The sequence below is a fragment of the Microplitis mediator genome, chromosome 2 (assembly GCF_029852145.1).
Source record: "Microplitis mediator isolate UGA2020A chromosome 2, iyMicMedi2.1, whole genome shotgun sequence".
Classification (NCBI taxonomy): Eukaryota; Metazoa; Arthropoda; class Insecta; order Hymenoptera; family Braconidae; genus Microplitis; species Microplitis mediator.
Genome location: NC_079970.1, coordinates 13,673,837 through 13,690,479, shown reverse-complemented (window position 1 = coordinate 13,690,479; position 16,643 = coordinate 13,673,837). Strand labels below are relative to the sequence as shown.

Genomic DNA, 16,643 nt, shown 5'->3' with positions numbered 1-16,643 from the left:
GCCATAGGGGTATAAGTATGGTGAATCGGCCCCGGAAAGATATTTAAATGATACTTAGAGGATATGTAGGTACTGATAAAATACTAAGATCCTGAAAGTTTCAGATGTCTAACTAAATTCGTTTTCAAGAAAATAAATATTATGTAAAAAATAGAAAAATTTTTTTTTCTCAGGATTTGCTTGACCGATTGGTCTAAAAATTTAGTATGTTTTGGGAGTTCATAATAGCTTTCAAAAAAAATAATTAACAGTTTTATAGCTTTATAAGATCCTCGAAAAAAAAATTGTTTTTTCTAACTATGATACAATTTTGGAACAATTATGAAACTATTTTTTTTCAAAGCCTTATGTACTCCCCTATAACACATAATTTTTTCAGATTTTTAAAAATAGTAATCCATCGTTAAAAAAAAAATAAAAACCATTTTTCAGCTCAATTAATGCATCTATTCAAAAAGTTTAAGCTATTGTAACATTCTGACTAAATGTTAATTCATATTATTTATTATTTAATTAGATAAGAATTAAATATTTCCCAGGTAGACATCATTGGAAAATCTATAGATTTCCTGTGATGTCACTGTTCGACTCTAATAGTTTTTAAATTTTTGTTGAAGGGTTTAATTTTAAATAATACACAATTTAAAATGAATTTAAGTATATTCTTCAATAAAACATTAAATTTCAAGTCAGTCGGTCACCGGACAGAGGTCCGGGGCCCTAGATGTTCGTCGGCTGACTGACTATTCTGTCTCCCCAGATCCAGTACAAAAAAATTACAAAATTATAAATCGTCCAACGTCGCATCTCAGGTTACCCTAGAGAACGTCGTCGAGGCCCGGGTCTCATGCCTCGTCATGAGTTTAGACTACGGGCCACGACGGTGTTCGCGGAAATCGCTTATCTGCTTTAGTTACTCTGTTGAGGAATTTTTCTTCATCAGAGTGACCAAAGTTTTATTATATATTGCCCAAAAAAAAATTCGAAAATTTATATTTAAATATAATTGAAGCCAGAACGTAACACCTCCCGACTTAAATAAGTCGCGGCGCTTTAATAAAATCGGTGCGACTTCTATCATCAATAAAGTGACTCGATATAAATTTTAATTTATCATATAACTGACTCTATATAAACCAAAAGTAAAAGTCAAAATTTTTTCCTTTTATACGGTAATGAAGTGCTTGGCTTCCGAATTCAAACCTAAACCTGAGATACGATTATTCACATAAAATTGTAGTTAATAATAATAAACTTAAAGTGAAATTTAAAATTCAAACTGTTGACTTTCCAACTGTTGTTGACTAACAGTAGACGTCTCTGAAAATTCTCTTCATAAATCTCAGCGTATATAAACTAGACGTTTACATACGTGAAATTGATCCAACACTAGTCAGCACAATTAGAAACACATCTATAAATTCTAATACTTTTTAGTCCAAATTAAGGCTGTATTCCAAATATTGATTATTTATATTACTGTCTATGATATCAAATGATTCATATTTATCGGGAGGTAATTTTAATCTTACTTTACAGATACTATTTGTAAATATATTTATGTTGAGACAAAATCGTAAACCGTTTTTAATTAAAATTATCAGGTCAAATATACCTGTTATACCGAACATCATATAAAATTCATTCTTCATAAAGTTTGAGCCTGAAAACATAGAATCACTAAATTCATAGCTTACATTACTATAATAATGTTTATAAAACCTTTGATGCCTTTTATTTTGTTGATTATTTTCCTCTTTATCAATCCACGAAGTCGAGTAAATTTTCGAACCCAATGATTGAGCATAATGATTTTCTACTTTATTCTCCTCTGAGCAATAAAGTAATTCTTGATTTTTAATTGGTTTTAAATTTACTAAATCAACGCGGTCATATTTACTTATATGCTCGATCTCAAAGACTTTATTGGCTTGGATCGGCATAGCTTCATTTTCCGTGGCTGCGAAAACAACATGCTCGTCAACCCGGTTATTTGAATTTTCGGCTCTCCATAAATTTCGAGCAGACCGAATTATATCAGCTCCTGACATAACAAGTACAGGCAGCCCTTTACTGACACACGCGTGACTCGAAATATTTCCATTAAAACAATTAAAGTCAATCATTGGCTTCGAATTACATGAAATTTTATTTAAATTATTCGTATGTGATACGTTTCCATGCTCAAATTTACTTGAATTTACTGCTGTCCTAACACAAGCAGTCTTGAATTCATCAGATTTTTCTGATCCATTACAAACGTCGGAATTTATTTTTGGATTTAATTTTCTTTGCTCGCGTAACGCGACTTCATTTTCGCGACGGGCTTTCAATTTCAGGGACTCAGATTCTACCACAGGTAGAATCCTGCATCCGTTTAATGCTTGCTCTCGAAACGCAATCAATCGAGCTCGTAAATAATTTTGTGAATTAAATTTTTCTCGAAACTCGCGTATGGCGGCTTCGTTCAATAAATGAGCTTTTAATTTTAGGGACTCTGATTCTGCTGAAGGTAGTATCTTATGTCCACTTGATTCTTGCTCTTTTAATGCAAGTAATCGAGCCCTTATACGAATTTGTTTTTTCATAATTTTCTGGAGTTCCGTCTCCGACCCCGGAACATTTAATTGATTATTCATCTTATATTTAAAATTACATAAATTTGAAATAAAGTAAAATTATAAATGAGTTTCGAAATCAAACTCATTATGGTAAATCCGTTAGAACATCACTTAATATTCTAATCAAAAGAGCATAGTTATTGATGCCTATTTAAAATAATAACTATACGAATAACTCAATGAATTCAAATTAATAAATTTGTTTCAAAACAAGATTACAAATAAATTAAATGATTGATTTTTTATCAGAATTAAATATAAAGTGTTTCCGCGAGTCATTATGGAGCGTATTACGCTTTTAATGAATGATGATTTTCTAATGAATGAATGATAATGATCTGTGATCGTTAAAGACCGGCGTTAGGCAAATATATTAATTATGCTTTATTTAAACTAGTTGAGACCAGCTTTGATACCTGATCATAAAATAATAACAATCACGGTCTTACTAATTTATTGATGAGCATCTCAACTGATCTCGTTGTAAAATAAATTGATACACAATAAAACATAAATAAAACATTTCCTCAAAGTATCCACGCGATATTATTTAGTGTAATAATAAAACATTTTGAATCATAATATCACATAAATATGCATAACTGGCTCAAGAAACACCTTTTGAATTGTGTAGCTATATAAATTATATGAGAAAACAAAACAAACAAAAAATATAAGATCAATTTTGAATTCATTCAATTAACATAATTCAATTTAAGGGGTTAGGGGTACTCAGGGGTATGAAAAAATGATGATTTTCAATAATTTTTTTTTTGTAGTTAATTACTTTATTTGACAAAAATAAAAACATAGCTTTATTAGAACACGTTTCGATTTGACTTCACGAAAATTTCAAAAAAAAAAATTAATAATTCAAAAAGTTATCGCTGTTTTTGTAGAGCCCGTTCCTCCCGAAGTCCTTTGCGGTGATCATCATAAGTCCTTGGAGATTCATCTAAAATCAATCGGACAAGAAAAATTAGTTTTATTAATAGATAATCTTGTGCCTGATCGAAGCTTTTTTTTTTTTTTTCGAAATTAACAAAATGGCGGCCTCAGGAAATTTTTTTCAAATTTTCGAGAAAAAAACCGACAGTTTATTGTTAAAAAAAAATCGAAATTTTGAAAAAAAAAAAAAATCCTTCGATCAGGCACGAGTTTTTAATGTTTTTCAAAAGTACAATAAATTTTATTGAAATCTACCGAGCAGTTTTTAAGTTACAGTGATCACCAGTTCAGAAAACATAGTTTTGAGAAAAACGCATTTAAAGTTTTGCTATGGATTTATGTCGAATTATAAGAATTATTTAATAACTTACACTGAGTCATCTATTCCTGGACCATATAATAGCTCTTCAGCCGACATAGCAGCTTCCAAAATATCGATTTGCTGGTGCCTACGTTGCAATCGACCTTCTCGGGTGTTATCATTAGCGCGCTTATCTGCTACTTTGATACGTGCAGCATCCATTCTTTCTGCATACCGATGAGAATTAGGCCCACAATTAAGTCCTAGTGTATTCATCAAGACTAATAATGAATTTATACCCTCATTAAATATACACATAGCAACGTATGCAGCTATTTGTACGATGGTAAAACTAGTATTTACCGTTTTTGGGCATATTTTCCATACTAGTTGGTTAAAGCTTTCATTATTATTCTGATTGAATCCACCTACACATCTTGAAAGTAAATTTTCATTACTAAGATCTTCGTATATAGGCTTGATAGCTTTTAAAACATCAGAAGGTAAAGGAGAATAATCGTGAGAAAAGGTATCAAGCTCTCCTCTTGCTTCAGCGCGCTGGTAAGAGCACCAAGATTCTTCGCCTTTTGGACACATATCATGATTCGGTTTTTCATCACTCGAGCCGTAGTGATAAAAGGTTGCCATTATAGCAGATTTCATATTTTCAATAGAATCACAATGCCGGCGTATTGCTAAACCATAGTACACAGTTAGTTTGTCTATTAATTTTCCTGTGAGCTTACCTCGACCACCAAGACCTTTTTGTTTACTCTTCAGCGTACGTAATCGACTCCCCATCCGCTTTTGGACATGCCCTATACATTCCTTTTTATTTACAGTTGTATTTTCGTAAGGATCTGATTTTATAATTCCTGAATAGGTCTTGGAGTCACCATCACCAATATAGTTGGCATACTTAACTCCATATTTAGTTTCAGAATACGAAAACATTTCGACCATCGCATCCACCTCCATTTTCCCAGAAGACCCTTGATGATTAGCAGAACACACATCTTCATGCGATTGATACCATTCCTCGAACTCAACAGTATTTGTTTTTTTTTTCCAATACTCACATAGCTTACAATATGCACTTTTAATGTTTATGTCAAGAATCTTTCCAGTAAAATAGCCAATTATAGAAGAAACTCCAAATGACGATGTATATCCCCGTTTTTGCCAGGTTCCATCTCCCGATACAGTTAGATGATTTATATCTTCATTTTCAGTTGTTGGCATTGCTTGCTTTTCTTCATTCACAGCTTTCGTCATGAAGGTTTCTGCGACGGCTTTACTACAATTCAAAATCTGTTTCAGTAAAATTGTATGCGTAGATTTATCTAAAAAAGACGGCATGTCCATCAGGCCGCAAAACTTGCACAATCCTTCGTATCCTATTCCTAGTATTCTCATTACAAAAATGAAACGTCTGTTTATTTCATAAGAATGCCCAACGAAAGAACAGGAAGGAATATATTCATTTCCACAGTTATTACATGCAACTACAATTTTGAATCCCAGCCCACGTGTACTTGCTGTTTGAAACACTACATTTCCATCACATTTTTTACATTTTATAAGAGCAGAAATTGCAGTGAATACCTGAATAAAATTTATTATTCGAAATTCAGTACTGCTGTCTTCAGGTACATCATCTTCAGTGTTTTGTTTTAATTTTTTAGAAGATGTACTCTGAATACTTTCATCACGTTCGGCTGTTTTCGGATTAAAAACATTCTTTCTTTTGACTGAACGCGACTTATTAATTTTTTCAGAACTCCGAAGTTCTCTTGAAACCTTTCTAGAATCACGTCCCATGGTTAATAATTTAATTCACTTGAGAAATAATTTATCACAAAACTATCGACTGATCAGTGCAACGACTACAGGTATACTGGCAACCAAAAATTATTTTTCAGTTCTTGTACTACCTACAAATTGTGAATATATGTAGAAGGATATATATATATATATATATATATATATATATATATATATATATATATATATATATATATATATATATATATATAATTATAAATACATTAAAATGGGGAGATATTCATGACAATGAAACCCGAAAGGTCGGTTGCTTGCAGCTGTTTCTAGCTACCTGCTCTCGAATGCCACGTAGCACCCGAGCGTCCTTTGGTCATTGTTAAATAACTCGAAAAGAATTTGTCGGATTCACTTCAAATTTTCACACAATATTTTTAAAATATTATACTTTAAGAAAATGCAAAAAAAAAAAAATCGATTTTTTGAAAATTCTGACTACCCCTAACCCCTTAATCGATTATTTGCTAGTATTATTTGTAATTAAATAAATTTTAAATTGTGATATCGCATCAGTATGAGACCAATATCGAGCGACACCTTATAAAATCCATTGCAACAATAAAACTATAATAAAAACAATATTTTATAACAGGAATTATTATATGGTATACAATCGCGTTCAAATACAAAAATACAATCGCAATATAAATTTAAAATATCCGTAGCATATTTTGAAAATAATAAAAATATAAAAGTAATTAATTTTTAAATAAATTTTGGTAGAATATTGAAATTCTCAAATTAAAATTATTTTTTTCAATTATAATGTTTTGGTGATTCGTCCAGCGGCAAGACATTTATACAGGTTTTTTTTTCTTTTTAGTTAAAAAAAAAAACCTTGCGAAACATAATTAATCTAGATGATCCAAACGTTTCACGATAAGATTAAACCGATGAATACCGATCGTTTTATGCGCATTGCATAGATAAAACACTCGCACATAGTTGTAAGATAGTAAAGTATTTCACCTTAACAAGAACTTTAAACAATTATATTAGATATACTAAGCGCAGCCTCAATTGACATTTTTATAAGCACTAAGCAAATTGCCATTGGAACTGTTATTGCATTGCACTTTTATATTATAATAATATTGTAACGAATGTGAAACTGATCTTTTAAATATTTGAATAGCTAGAAAACAAATGCCTTCTTCTCTTGTTTTATAGATGCGCGATTAAAGTCAGTCAGTCTTATATTGACAGTTAAACAGCAAACATTGTATCTCAATAAACTATATATTGCTCTTGCTTTCTTTTACTGCTGTTAATTGTGGTGTTGTTATTTCTAATATAAGTGTGTTATCATTGTAGTGTATAAGTGATATTAATTTAAGATACCAACCACTACAATTTGGTGTCAGAAGTGCGCGTAACCTTCGTGTGTATTTACAAATATAAAATAAAAATAGCTGTCAAAATATTGCGACGCGACGGGAAAGGCAAAAGTTTGAAACGATCGTGTTTTTTGATTAAAAAAAAAAAAAAAAGACGTGAATTCAGTGATCAATTAAACGAGTTTAGTAAAAACATATTTTTTTTAAATTTGTGATAAAGTGTGCGTGTGAATTTAAATAAATTTAGTGATGAATTGAATAAGTTTTGTGAATATATGTTATTATATTAAAGTGCGTGTAGTAAAATAAGTAAATTCGGTGATAAAAAAAAAAAAAAAAAAAAGTTCTGTGGATATGTGTTATAGTGTTAAAGTTCGCGTAGTAATATAAATAAATACGGTGATGAATTAATTAAAATTTGTGAATATATTTTATAATATAGATTTCAAGTGCGTGTAATAATTTAAACGAATTCAGTGATTAAATAATTAAGTTTTGTGAAAATATTTTTCTTAATCGGTGTCAAAGTGCATATTTGAATTTATTTGTGTGATGTACTACATAAAAAAAAAAAAAAGTTCGTGATTAATGAATTAGTGTTGTGAAAATATTTCTATCAATTTGTGTTAGTGCGAGTCTGAGTAATTACGCGTGTGATAAAAATATAAAATAAAAGTGATCGAAACACCAAACCACGGATAATCTTATTTTTTTTTTTTTAAAACAGGAAAAAGTAAAGACGGTAAAAATTTTCATAGAATTGATTGAGGAGTTCAAATTGAACTTGTGGACAAAATACAATTGGGAAAGGATAAATTTGGTGATGTATCATTATTCAATAATAATTAAAGTTAGATACAATTAAAAAAAAAAAAAAAGTACAAATTAGCTAAAAATATCGTGACATCTAACCGCTCTTTTGTTTTGTAATCGATTGACATGTTTAATAAACCGGGTACATTTGATGATTCTATGATGAAGAACGATAGATAAACGATTTTGTATAGATAGTAATATTTGAAAATTTTTATCTGGGCTATATAATACCTCAAGTATTTTATGAAGTCAATAAATAAGTTTTATATGGATAAATAGGAAAATTTTGTGAAACTGCTGAGATTACTATCATGAGTTAAATTAAAAAAAAAAAAAAGAAAAGTCGATATTAACGGAAATAATTTTATTTATTTACTTCAATGCGATTGGGAGGGTCCTTATGAAATTGAAAATAGGCTAAATAACGTAGTTTATAGAATCAGAAAAATTCCTAACGGGAAATATAAAATCGTGCATGTAAACCGTCTTGCACCGTACTGTGATCAATAAGAAAAATAAAAGAGAAGTCCGGCTGGGGCCCTGAACGATCTCAGTGTAGACGTTGTAAAGGGTTCCCGGGATTCTGTAGTCAATTAGTAAGTCTAGGATATCTTGCAAACTGATAGAATTGAAGATGTCTGAACGACTGCTAAAGACTGGTATAGTCCTTAAGAGAAATCTGGCAGTGGACCCTGAATAGCCACACTGTAGACGTTGCTGAAGAGTTCCCGAGATTCTGAACGAAGTCTGGCTGAGGGCTCTGAACGATCTCGGTGGTAACGTTGTTCAAGGGATTCCCGGGATTCTATAAGGACTGGAAATGTTCTGGGTTTGAGTATATTAGCTGAAGGGAAGTCTGGCCGTGGGCCTTGAACGATTAATCGTTGCGGGGTTCCCGAGATTCCTCAGTCATTGATCGGAGACTGGATATTTCTTTTGATCTAAGTGAGCTCAACGAGGGTCAAAAGTTTGATTCTGAGGACTTATCAATGGCTAAGAGCAACCTGACTGGAGCTTTGGGATCCATCCGGAGTTGACACAGTCGACATTTCTCTTTTGTTGATGGCCACGACTTCTGAGAGATAGATGGATGCCCTGGAGAGTTTCCGAGGAGCTTTTAGGGAGAAAAATGAAATTCGTTGCAACGTGTGTTATTCAGTATCATTGATATGTTAGCTATAGATGACATATCGGAGAATGGTCTGGATGAATCGAACGGCAGAAGATTGAGCATTTAAGATCAAAATTATTGAATTGATCACGATAATAAAAGTTGATAATTAACAACTGATAAATAATAGGATGTAACGATGAAATATGTTTAGCTATAAAATTTAATAAAATGTTGGAGATACTTGTTTTGTTCTTTATTATGTGCAGATAATATTTCCAATTTTATTGGGGAAGGAGAGAAGGAGTCCATTCCTAGTCCTTCAAGGAGGAGAGGAAGGAGTTTCTGTTCCCATCCCGTACCTGTTCCCATTCCCATTGAAGGTCCATTCAATCAAGAGGAGGGTTACATTTTTTTAATTTTATTTATTTGATTCGCTGAATAGGAAAATAGAGTCACGCGTATCGATTAACTATTTAGCAGAATATTTTATTTTTTTATTATAAATTCTTAGCTCAATTAAACTATAGACTATTTTTTTTTATTTTTTTATTATATTTGCGTTAGCCTACAGGGTTGTTTTTGGGCTATGGTGTTTTTTTTCCCTGTAGGGTGATAGATAGGGTGTGTTGGGACCATAGCGGAATCGAACGAAGATTGTAAATAGTTTTAATTTCAATTAAGTTCGATTCTTCCAACACAAATTTTATCGGGACGATAATTTTATTGAGAAGGGGGTAGTGTAACGAATGTGAAACTGATCTTTTAAATATTTGAATAGCTAGAAAACAAATGCCTTCTTCTCTTGTTTTATAGATGCGCGATTAAAGTCAGTCAGTCTTATATTGACAGTTAAACAGCAAACATTGTATCTCAATAAACTATATATTGCTCTTGCTTTCTTTTACTGCTGTTAATTGTGGTGTTGTTATTTCTAATATAAGTGTGTTATCATTGTAGTGTATAAGTGATATTAATTTAAGATACCAACCACTACAATATTTAGTAAATAAAACTGACTTCGTTTCACATGGAATTGTTAATTGTTATTGATAATCCAGAGTTTTCGGCTTTAAATATTCAGTTTTCTATTCTTTAGGTCCCACAACGGTGGCGAAATAAAGTTATTCGATACGAATTCAACAAAACTTTACGGCGATAATAATAAATTATCTCTTTTTATTTACTACTTCTGGCACTAACACTAGCGAAACACATTTTAAAAATTCAAACGTCACTTTTATTTGACTATAGTTTCATAGCCGCCTAATATTATAAAATTATTTTCCATTTTGAAGTTTTGCAATTTATTTCACTTTTTGATTCATTTTATTTCATAGTCCGTAGCAACACTTTTATATTATTTGTGATTGATTAAATTATCCAAAAAAAAACCCAGACTTTTGGAGAGTCTCACAGCATCCTGGTCACAGCACCAATGTAACATTCTGACTAAATGTTAATTCATATTATTTATTATTTAATTAGATAAGAATTAAATATTTCCCAGGTAGACATCATTGGAAAATCTATAGATTTCCTGTGATGTCACTGTTCGACTCTAATAGTTTTTAAATTTTTGTTGAAGGGTTTAATTTTAAATAATACACAATTTAAAATGAATTTAAGTATATTCTTCAATAAAACATTAAATTTCAAGTCAGTCGGTCACCGGACAGAGGTCCGGGGCCCTAGATGTTCGTCGGCTGACTGACTATTCTGTCTCCCCAGATCCAGTACAAAAAAATTACAAAATTATAAATCGTCCAACGTCGCATCTCAGGTTACCCTAGAGAACGTCGTCGAGGCCCGGGTCTCATGCCTCGTCATGAGTTTAGACTACGGGCCACGACGGTGTTCGCGGAAATCGCTTATCTGCTTTAGTTACTCTGTTGAGGAATTTTTCTTCATCAGAGTGACCAAAGTTTTATTATATATTGCCCAAAAAAAAATTCGAAAATTTATATTTAAATATAATTGAAGCCAGAACGTAACACTATACATTCTTAATTTAATGCATATTCAGATAGTTTGTAGCTATCAGAAATAATATTTTGTATTTAAAACAATGACAAAAATTTTTTCATCAAAGTAAAAAATTAAAATAGTTAAAAATAATTAATCATTTATTAATTTTAATAAATATTTTTAAAAACAACTTTTTGTCAGTCTACTGTTGACACCCGAAGGTGACGGTTGTGCTTCAGTTCAACGAGTTCTGGTGTTAACAAGTATATACTTTGTACTTCTACTCATAGTGTGTATTATTCTCTGTTTATGTGATATTGTTAACGTGTGTGACCGCATCAAGTTAAAAAAGGACTAAATAAACAATCACCACCTTGATCAGCTCTTCTCGATAGAGAAGAGCTGCATCACTCAAAATGTCTCTACCACCTACAAGAAGTTATGCTACAGCAACAGGATTACCTACCAAAGAACAAGTAATTATAATGCAAAGTATTGATAAAGTTCCAATCGATGAGTACTGCAAGGAAATTGGCAAAATTATTAGTCCAGCACATGTACGTTATGTCTCCAAAATCTCCAACAACCGAATTTGTATATACGTTTCAAGTAAAGAATTAGCACAATCACTTGTGGACATTCATAAACACATTCTAATCCAAGGTAACAAAGTAACAATAAGACCTCTAATCTCTCAAAACAAGAGGATTATACTATCAAACGTTCATCCATTTATTCCCAATGAAGTCATCGAAAAGGAATTACTCTCTTCTAATAACATTAAACCCGTATCTAGTATCTCATGTCTTCGAGCTGGTATAAGTGACCAGGCATACACACACTGTTTCAGCTTTCGCCGGCAAATGTATGTTAAACCAGAAGATGCTGACAATATTCCTGGATCTATACAAATTAGTTACGAAGGAACCAATTATTGGATTTATTTATCAAATGACCAAATGAAATGCTTTATCTGTAAGGAAATAGGACATCAAGCAAAACATTGCCCAGAAAACACAAGTAAAGACAACACCGATAATAACTCAAATAATTCAAATAAACAAACATTGACAGCAGAACAGTTTCCCGAAATAGTAAAAACGAGTCACACAAATAATCAAGCCAGTCAAAATAAACCGCCAACATCAAACATTCCGATAGCAAGCCTAATAAACCCACCTACAGTTGCTAATACCGAAATAAGCATAAACTCTGTCAAACGTGCTCACTCCGACACTGACTCCACCACCTCTCTATTAAGTAAAGACACAAGTATCTTTAAAACACCCATTACAAGCAATAAAATTACACAACGTATAACTGATACAAATAAAATAAAGAAAGTCAAAACCCTTACCGAAGCAGACAACTCCGATAGACTGTTTTTAACCGAACTAGAACCCGAAATGTCAAAAAACCCTAACAAATACTTACTGACTTACCTACAACTTAAAAACTTTATAGAAAAAGTTATCAACAAAATCCCTCCGAAAACAGCTGCAGTCGAGTACACCAATGACATAAAGAAATTAGCAAATATGTTGACCGATCTTTACCCATTTCTTATAAGCCAAAGAGCAAAAAACAGATTTAGCCGTATCATAAAATGCTTAGAAAAAAACCATCTGGAAGAAACCGACTCTGAATACGACTCTCAATCTTCCGAGTCTTCTATCATGAGCACCCAATGAGCTCTATGGAGCTCTAAAACTCCATTCCATATCTAATAATTCTAAATGGCTATTACACACAATTCTATTAAGATAATTCAATGGAATGTCAACGGCTTCTTTACAAGGTTTGAACACATAAAAATTCTACAACACAAACTTCAACCTGATATACTCTGTCTTCAAGAAACCAATTTTAACAACAATAAAACTGGCTCTCTGAAAGGGTACTCCAGCTTTCTAAAAAACCGTACCAACGCCACGAACTCTAGTGTAGCTATCTACCTCAAAAACAGGTTGCACGCAGAATATATGCCATTAAACACACCTCTCGAAGCAATAGCGATTAAAATTAACATTCCAGTCAAAATCACAATCTGCAATATCTATTTACCTAACAGTCAACCACTAAATTTACACGAAATCACCAATATTATCAACCAACTACCCAAGCCAATTATTCTCCTTGGCGACTTCAACAGCCACAACCGATTATGGGGATCAAACTTTACCAACAAAAGAGGTAAATTAATAGAACAACTGCTTGATGATAACGAACTTTTCCTACTAAACGACGGCAGCCCAACTCATTTTTCAGCAAGATCGGGAAACGACAGCTCTATCGATCTGTCCATATGCAGCCCAGCCATAGCCAGGAACCTACAATGGTCTGCCCAAAAAAAACTATTTGACAGTGACCACTACCCCATAACCATTAATTTCAGCACCACATCAAACCAGTATGATAATCCCGAAAAACCTAAATGGAACTTCAAAAAAGCAAATTGGATAACTTATAAAACCACAGTGCAAAATCTTATAAAAGAGTTGGATGACCCCGATACTTACTCTGGTACGATCGACCAACTACTTGATGGCTTTATCAACACTATCAGCAAAGCAGCTGACCTAGCCATACCCAAAATCACTACTAGAACCTCCAAACCAAAAAGACATGTACCTTGGTGGAATCACAGCTGCGAAACTGCGGTCGAAGAAATAAAAAAATCATTTAATAAATTCAAAAAAAATCCAACCGAAGAAAACAAAATTAACTTCAAAAAATCAAGAGCTATCTGCAGAAGAACTATTAAGGACAGCTACCGATCATCTTGGCAAAATTTATTAACATCCTTTAACTGTCACACCTCAGCAACTACCTTTTGGAAATTTTATAAAAAGTTCCAAGGTAACCCCTCCAAATTCTCTATATCACCCCTAATAAACGAACATGGCGAAATTACAACCTCAAATAACGAAATTGCCAACAACTTAGTCCACACTTTCGCCAAAAATTCAAGTGACTCCAACCTCTTCGACGAATTTTTAAAATTTAAAAATAATAAAGAAAACTCCACTAACTTAGATAAGTTAACTGCCAACTGCAAAGAGCCAACACCATACATGGCGTCGATCAACAACCTTTTCAACATGAACGAACTTAATATAGTACTGAAGCAAAGCAAAAATACCAGTCCTGGACCAGATAAAATCCCAGCAGTGCTAATCAAAAATCTGCCCGACTTAGGATTGAAATACTTGCTTAAACTTTATAACCACATTTGGACATCCCACGCATTCCCAAGCATCTGGAAACAAGCAATAGTAATACCAATCGCCAAACCTAACAAAGACCTTGCTAACGCATCTAACTATCGCCCTATCTCATTGACATGTTGTCTATGTAAAATAATGAAAAATTAATTAACCGTCGACTCAAATGACAATTAGAATCTCAAGAATGGCTATCAGAAAACCAATTTGGGTTCCGGAATTCTAGATCAACCACTGACCACCTAAATCATATACACTCCGACATCAGTAACGCCCTAGCAAACAATCTTCAAGCAATAGTAGTTTCTCTTGACCTGGAGAAAGCATACGATATGGTCTGGAAATATCGAGGCATCGAAATATTAGTTGATTTGGGATATAGTGGCCACCTAATTCACTTCATCAAAAATTTTTTAACAAACAGGAAAATTCAAGTACGAGTAGGAACAGCTCTCTCAACAACACTTGAACTAATTAATGGAGTTCCACAAGGATCAGTTCTAAGTGTCACCCTATTTCTGATCTCAATTAACCTCATACTATCCATAATGCCTAAACCAATTAAAACTCGAGCTTTTGCTGACGATATTTCCTACACATGCATTGGTAAAACAGAAACAATTTGCAACCTTCTCCAAGACGGATTAAACAAACTAACCAAAATCTGCAAGCTAACGGGGTTCAAATTTTCAGTTACAAAATCAGAATATGCGATATTCTCCAGACTACGTCAAACACCAGCAACCAGACTCTCCCTTGATGACCTTGAATTAAACAGAACCACCAGACTGAAACTACTTGGCTTAACATTCGACCCGAAGCTTACCTGGAAACCCTATGTCCAAGACCTATATGTCAATTGTAAGAAAAGAATCAACATCCTAAAAGCACTAGCCGCGAACAACCGAGGTGCGAGCAAAGAAATTCTGATAAATACATATAAAGCCATTATCAGATCCAAACTAGACTACGGAGCAACAATTTATGGATCAGCAGTAAAAAGCACACTTAAACTTCTCGATTCCATACAAACTACAGCACTAAGAATATCAATTGGAGCTTATCGTACCAGCCCAAGGCTCAGCATACTTGCTGAGAGCTTAGAACTTCCACTAGACCTAAGAAGAACAAATCTCACACTAAATTATATGGCTAGCAGCCTATGCTTTAAGAGCAATCCACTACATGATACCACCTCTCTATCAAAAACGTCAGCCGGTGGCCCAAAAAAAAAAAAACATCTAACATTACCCATACTCGACAGATTAAAAATCATACTAAGTGATCCTATGTTCGATAAAATAACAGTTTATAAAAACAAGATCCATCCCATCCCTCCATGGGAACAAATGAAGCTAACCATTGACCTTCACATACATAATAACTCCTTCGGCAAAGAACTTACCTCCGAACATACTTACAATGGTCTTGTAACAGAAATGTATAGTAAATATGATGGATACTGCAAAATATACACTGATGGTTCTCTCAAAGACGGCAAAAAAGGATGTGCAATTGTCTGTGGCGAAAACACCTACATGTTCCAACTACCTAAGTTCTGCAACATCTTCTCCTGTGAAGTAATAGCGATTGACAAAGCAATTGACTTCATCATAAAAAATAACATACCGAAAGCCATCATTTTAACCGACTCCAAGTCAGCGCTCGATGCAATTGCAAACCCCACAAATAATGACACAAGAATCAAAAAAATCCAGAATAAACTTCACCAGCTCGACCCCAACCAAATCCACATAGTTTTAGCATGGCTACCTTGCTACCAAAGATTGAGCGGGAACGAAAAAGCTGACGCAGCTGCAAATTTCTCCCGGAGGGATCCCGCATTTGGAACCTGCCGCTCATGAGACTGATCGGAACTTTAAGCGGAAGATTGGCAGAACCTTTTAAATTGGTAAAGAGCATATAACTAGCCATAAAATTCTTAAGAAAAATGTGAGCATCTATTTTGAACCAATATTAGTAAATTCTGCTAGCTTTTATGATGTCTAAGATTTTAAATAGTGCCGCTAAAATTCCTGAAATCTTCCGATAAGAGTATTTTGGGTATATTCAGGTGAAACTGCGGAATACAAAAATACTAATGGTGCCGCGGCAGTATTGGTATTTTTTTGTATTGCACAGTTTCACCTGGAAGCACCCTACAAACTCTTTTTGGAAGATTCCAAGAATTTACGCGGTAGTTTTGGTATTTTTTGTACTTCGCAGTTTCACCTGAAAATACCCAAAATACTCTTATCGGAAGATTTCAGGAATTTTAGCGGCACTATTTAAAATCTTAGACATCATAAAAGCTAGCAGAATTTACTAGTATTGGCTCAAAATAGATGCTCACATTTTTCTTAAGAATTTTATGGCTAGTTATATGCTCTTTACCAATTGAAAAGGTTCTGCCAATCTTCCGCTTAAAGTTCCGATCAGTCTCATGAGCGGCAGGTTCTAAATGCGGGATCCCTC

General features: G+C 33.2%; 1 protein-coding gene across 2 annotated transcripts; it reads right to left on the bottom strand.

Annotated features, from left to right (window-relative positions):
• Positions 1-3,357: 3,357 nt before the first annotated feature.
• LOC130663850 (uncharacterized) lies at positions 3,358-6,982 on the bottom strand. 2 transcript variants are annotated; one of them, XR_008989262.1, is made up of 4 exons: positions 6,682-6,982; positions 4,234-5,804; positions 3,941-4,133; positions 3,358-3,576 (listed from the first exon to the last, which is right to left on the bottom strand). XR_008989262.1 is itself a non-coding variant. In XM_057463356.1 (3 exons), the coding sequence occupies exons 2-3, from the start codon at positions 5,689-5,691 to the stop codon at positions 3,573-3,575; spliced, it is 1,755 nt and encodes a 584-aa protein (XP_057319339.1). In that variant the 5' UTR covers positions 5,692-5,804; positions 6,682-6,976; the 3' UTR covers positions 3,359-3,572. The 2 variants fall into 2 exon arrangements, 1 of the variants encoding a protein (XP_057319339.1); XM_057463356.1 differs by having other exon boundaries at positions 3,359-3,576; positions 3,941-5,804; positions 6,682-6,976.
• Between the last annotated feature and the right edge of the window lie 9,661 nt (positions 6,983-16,643).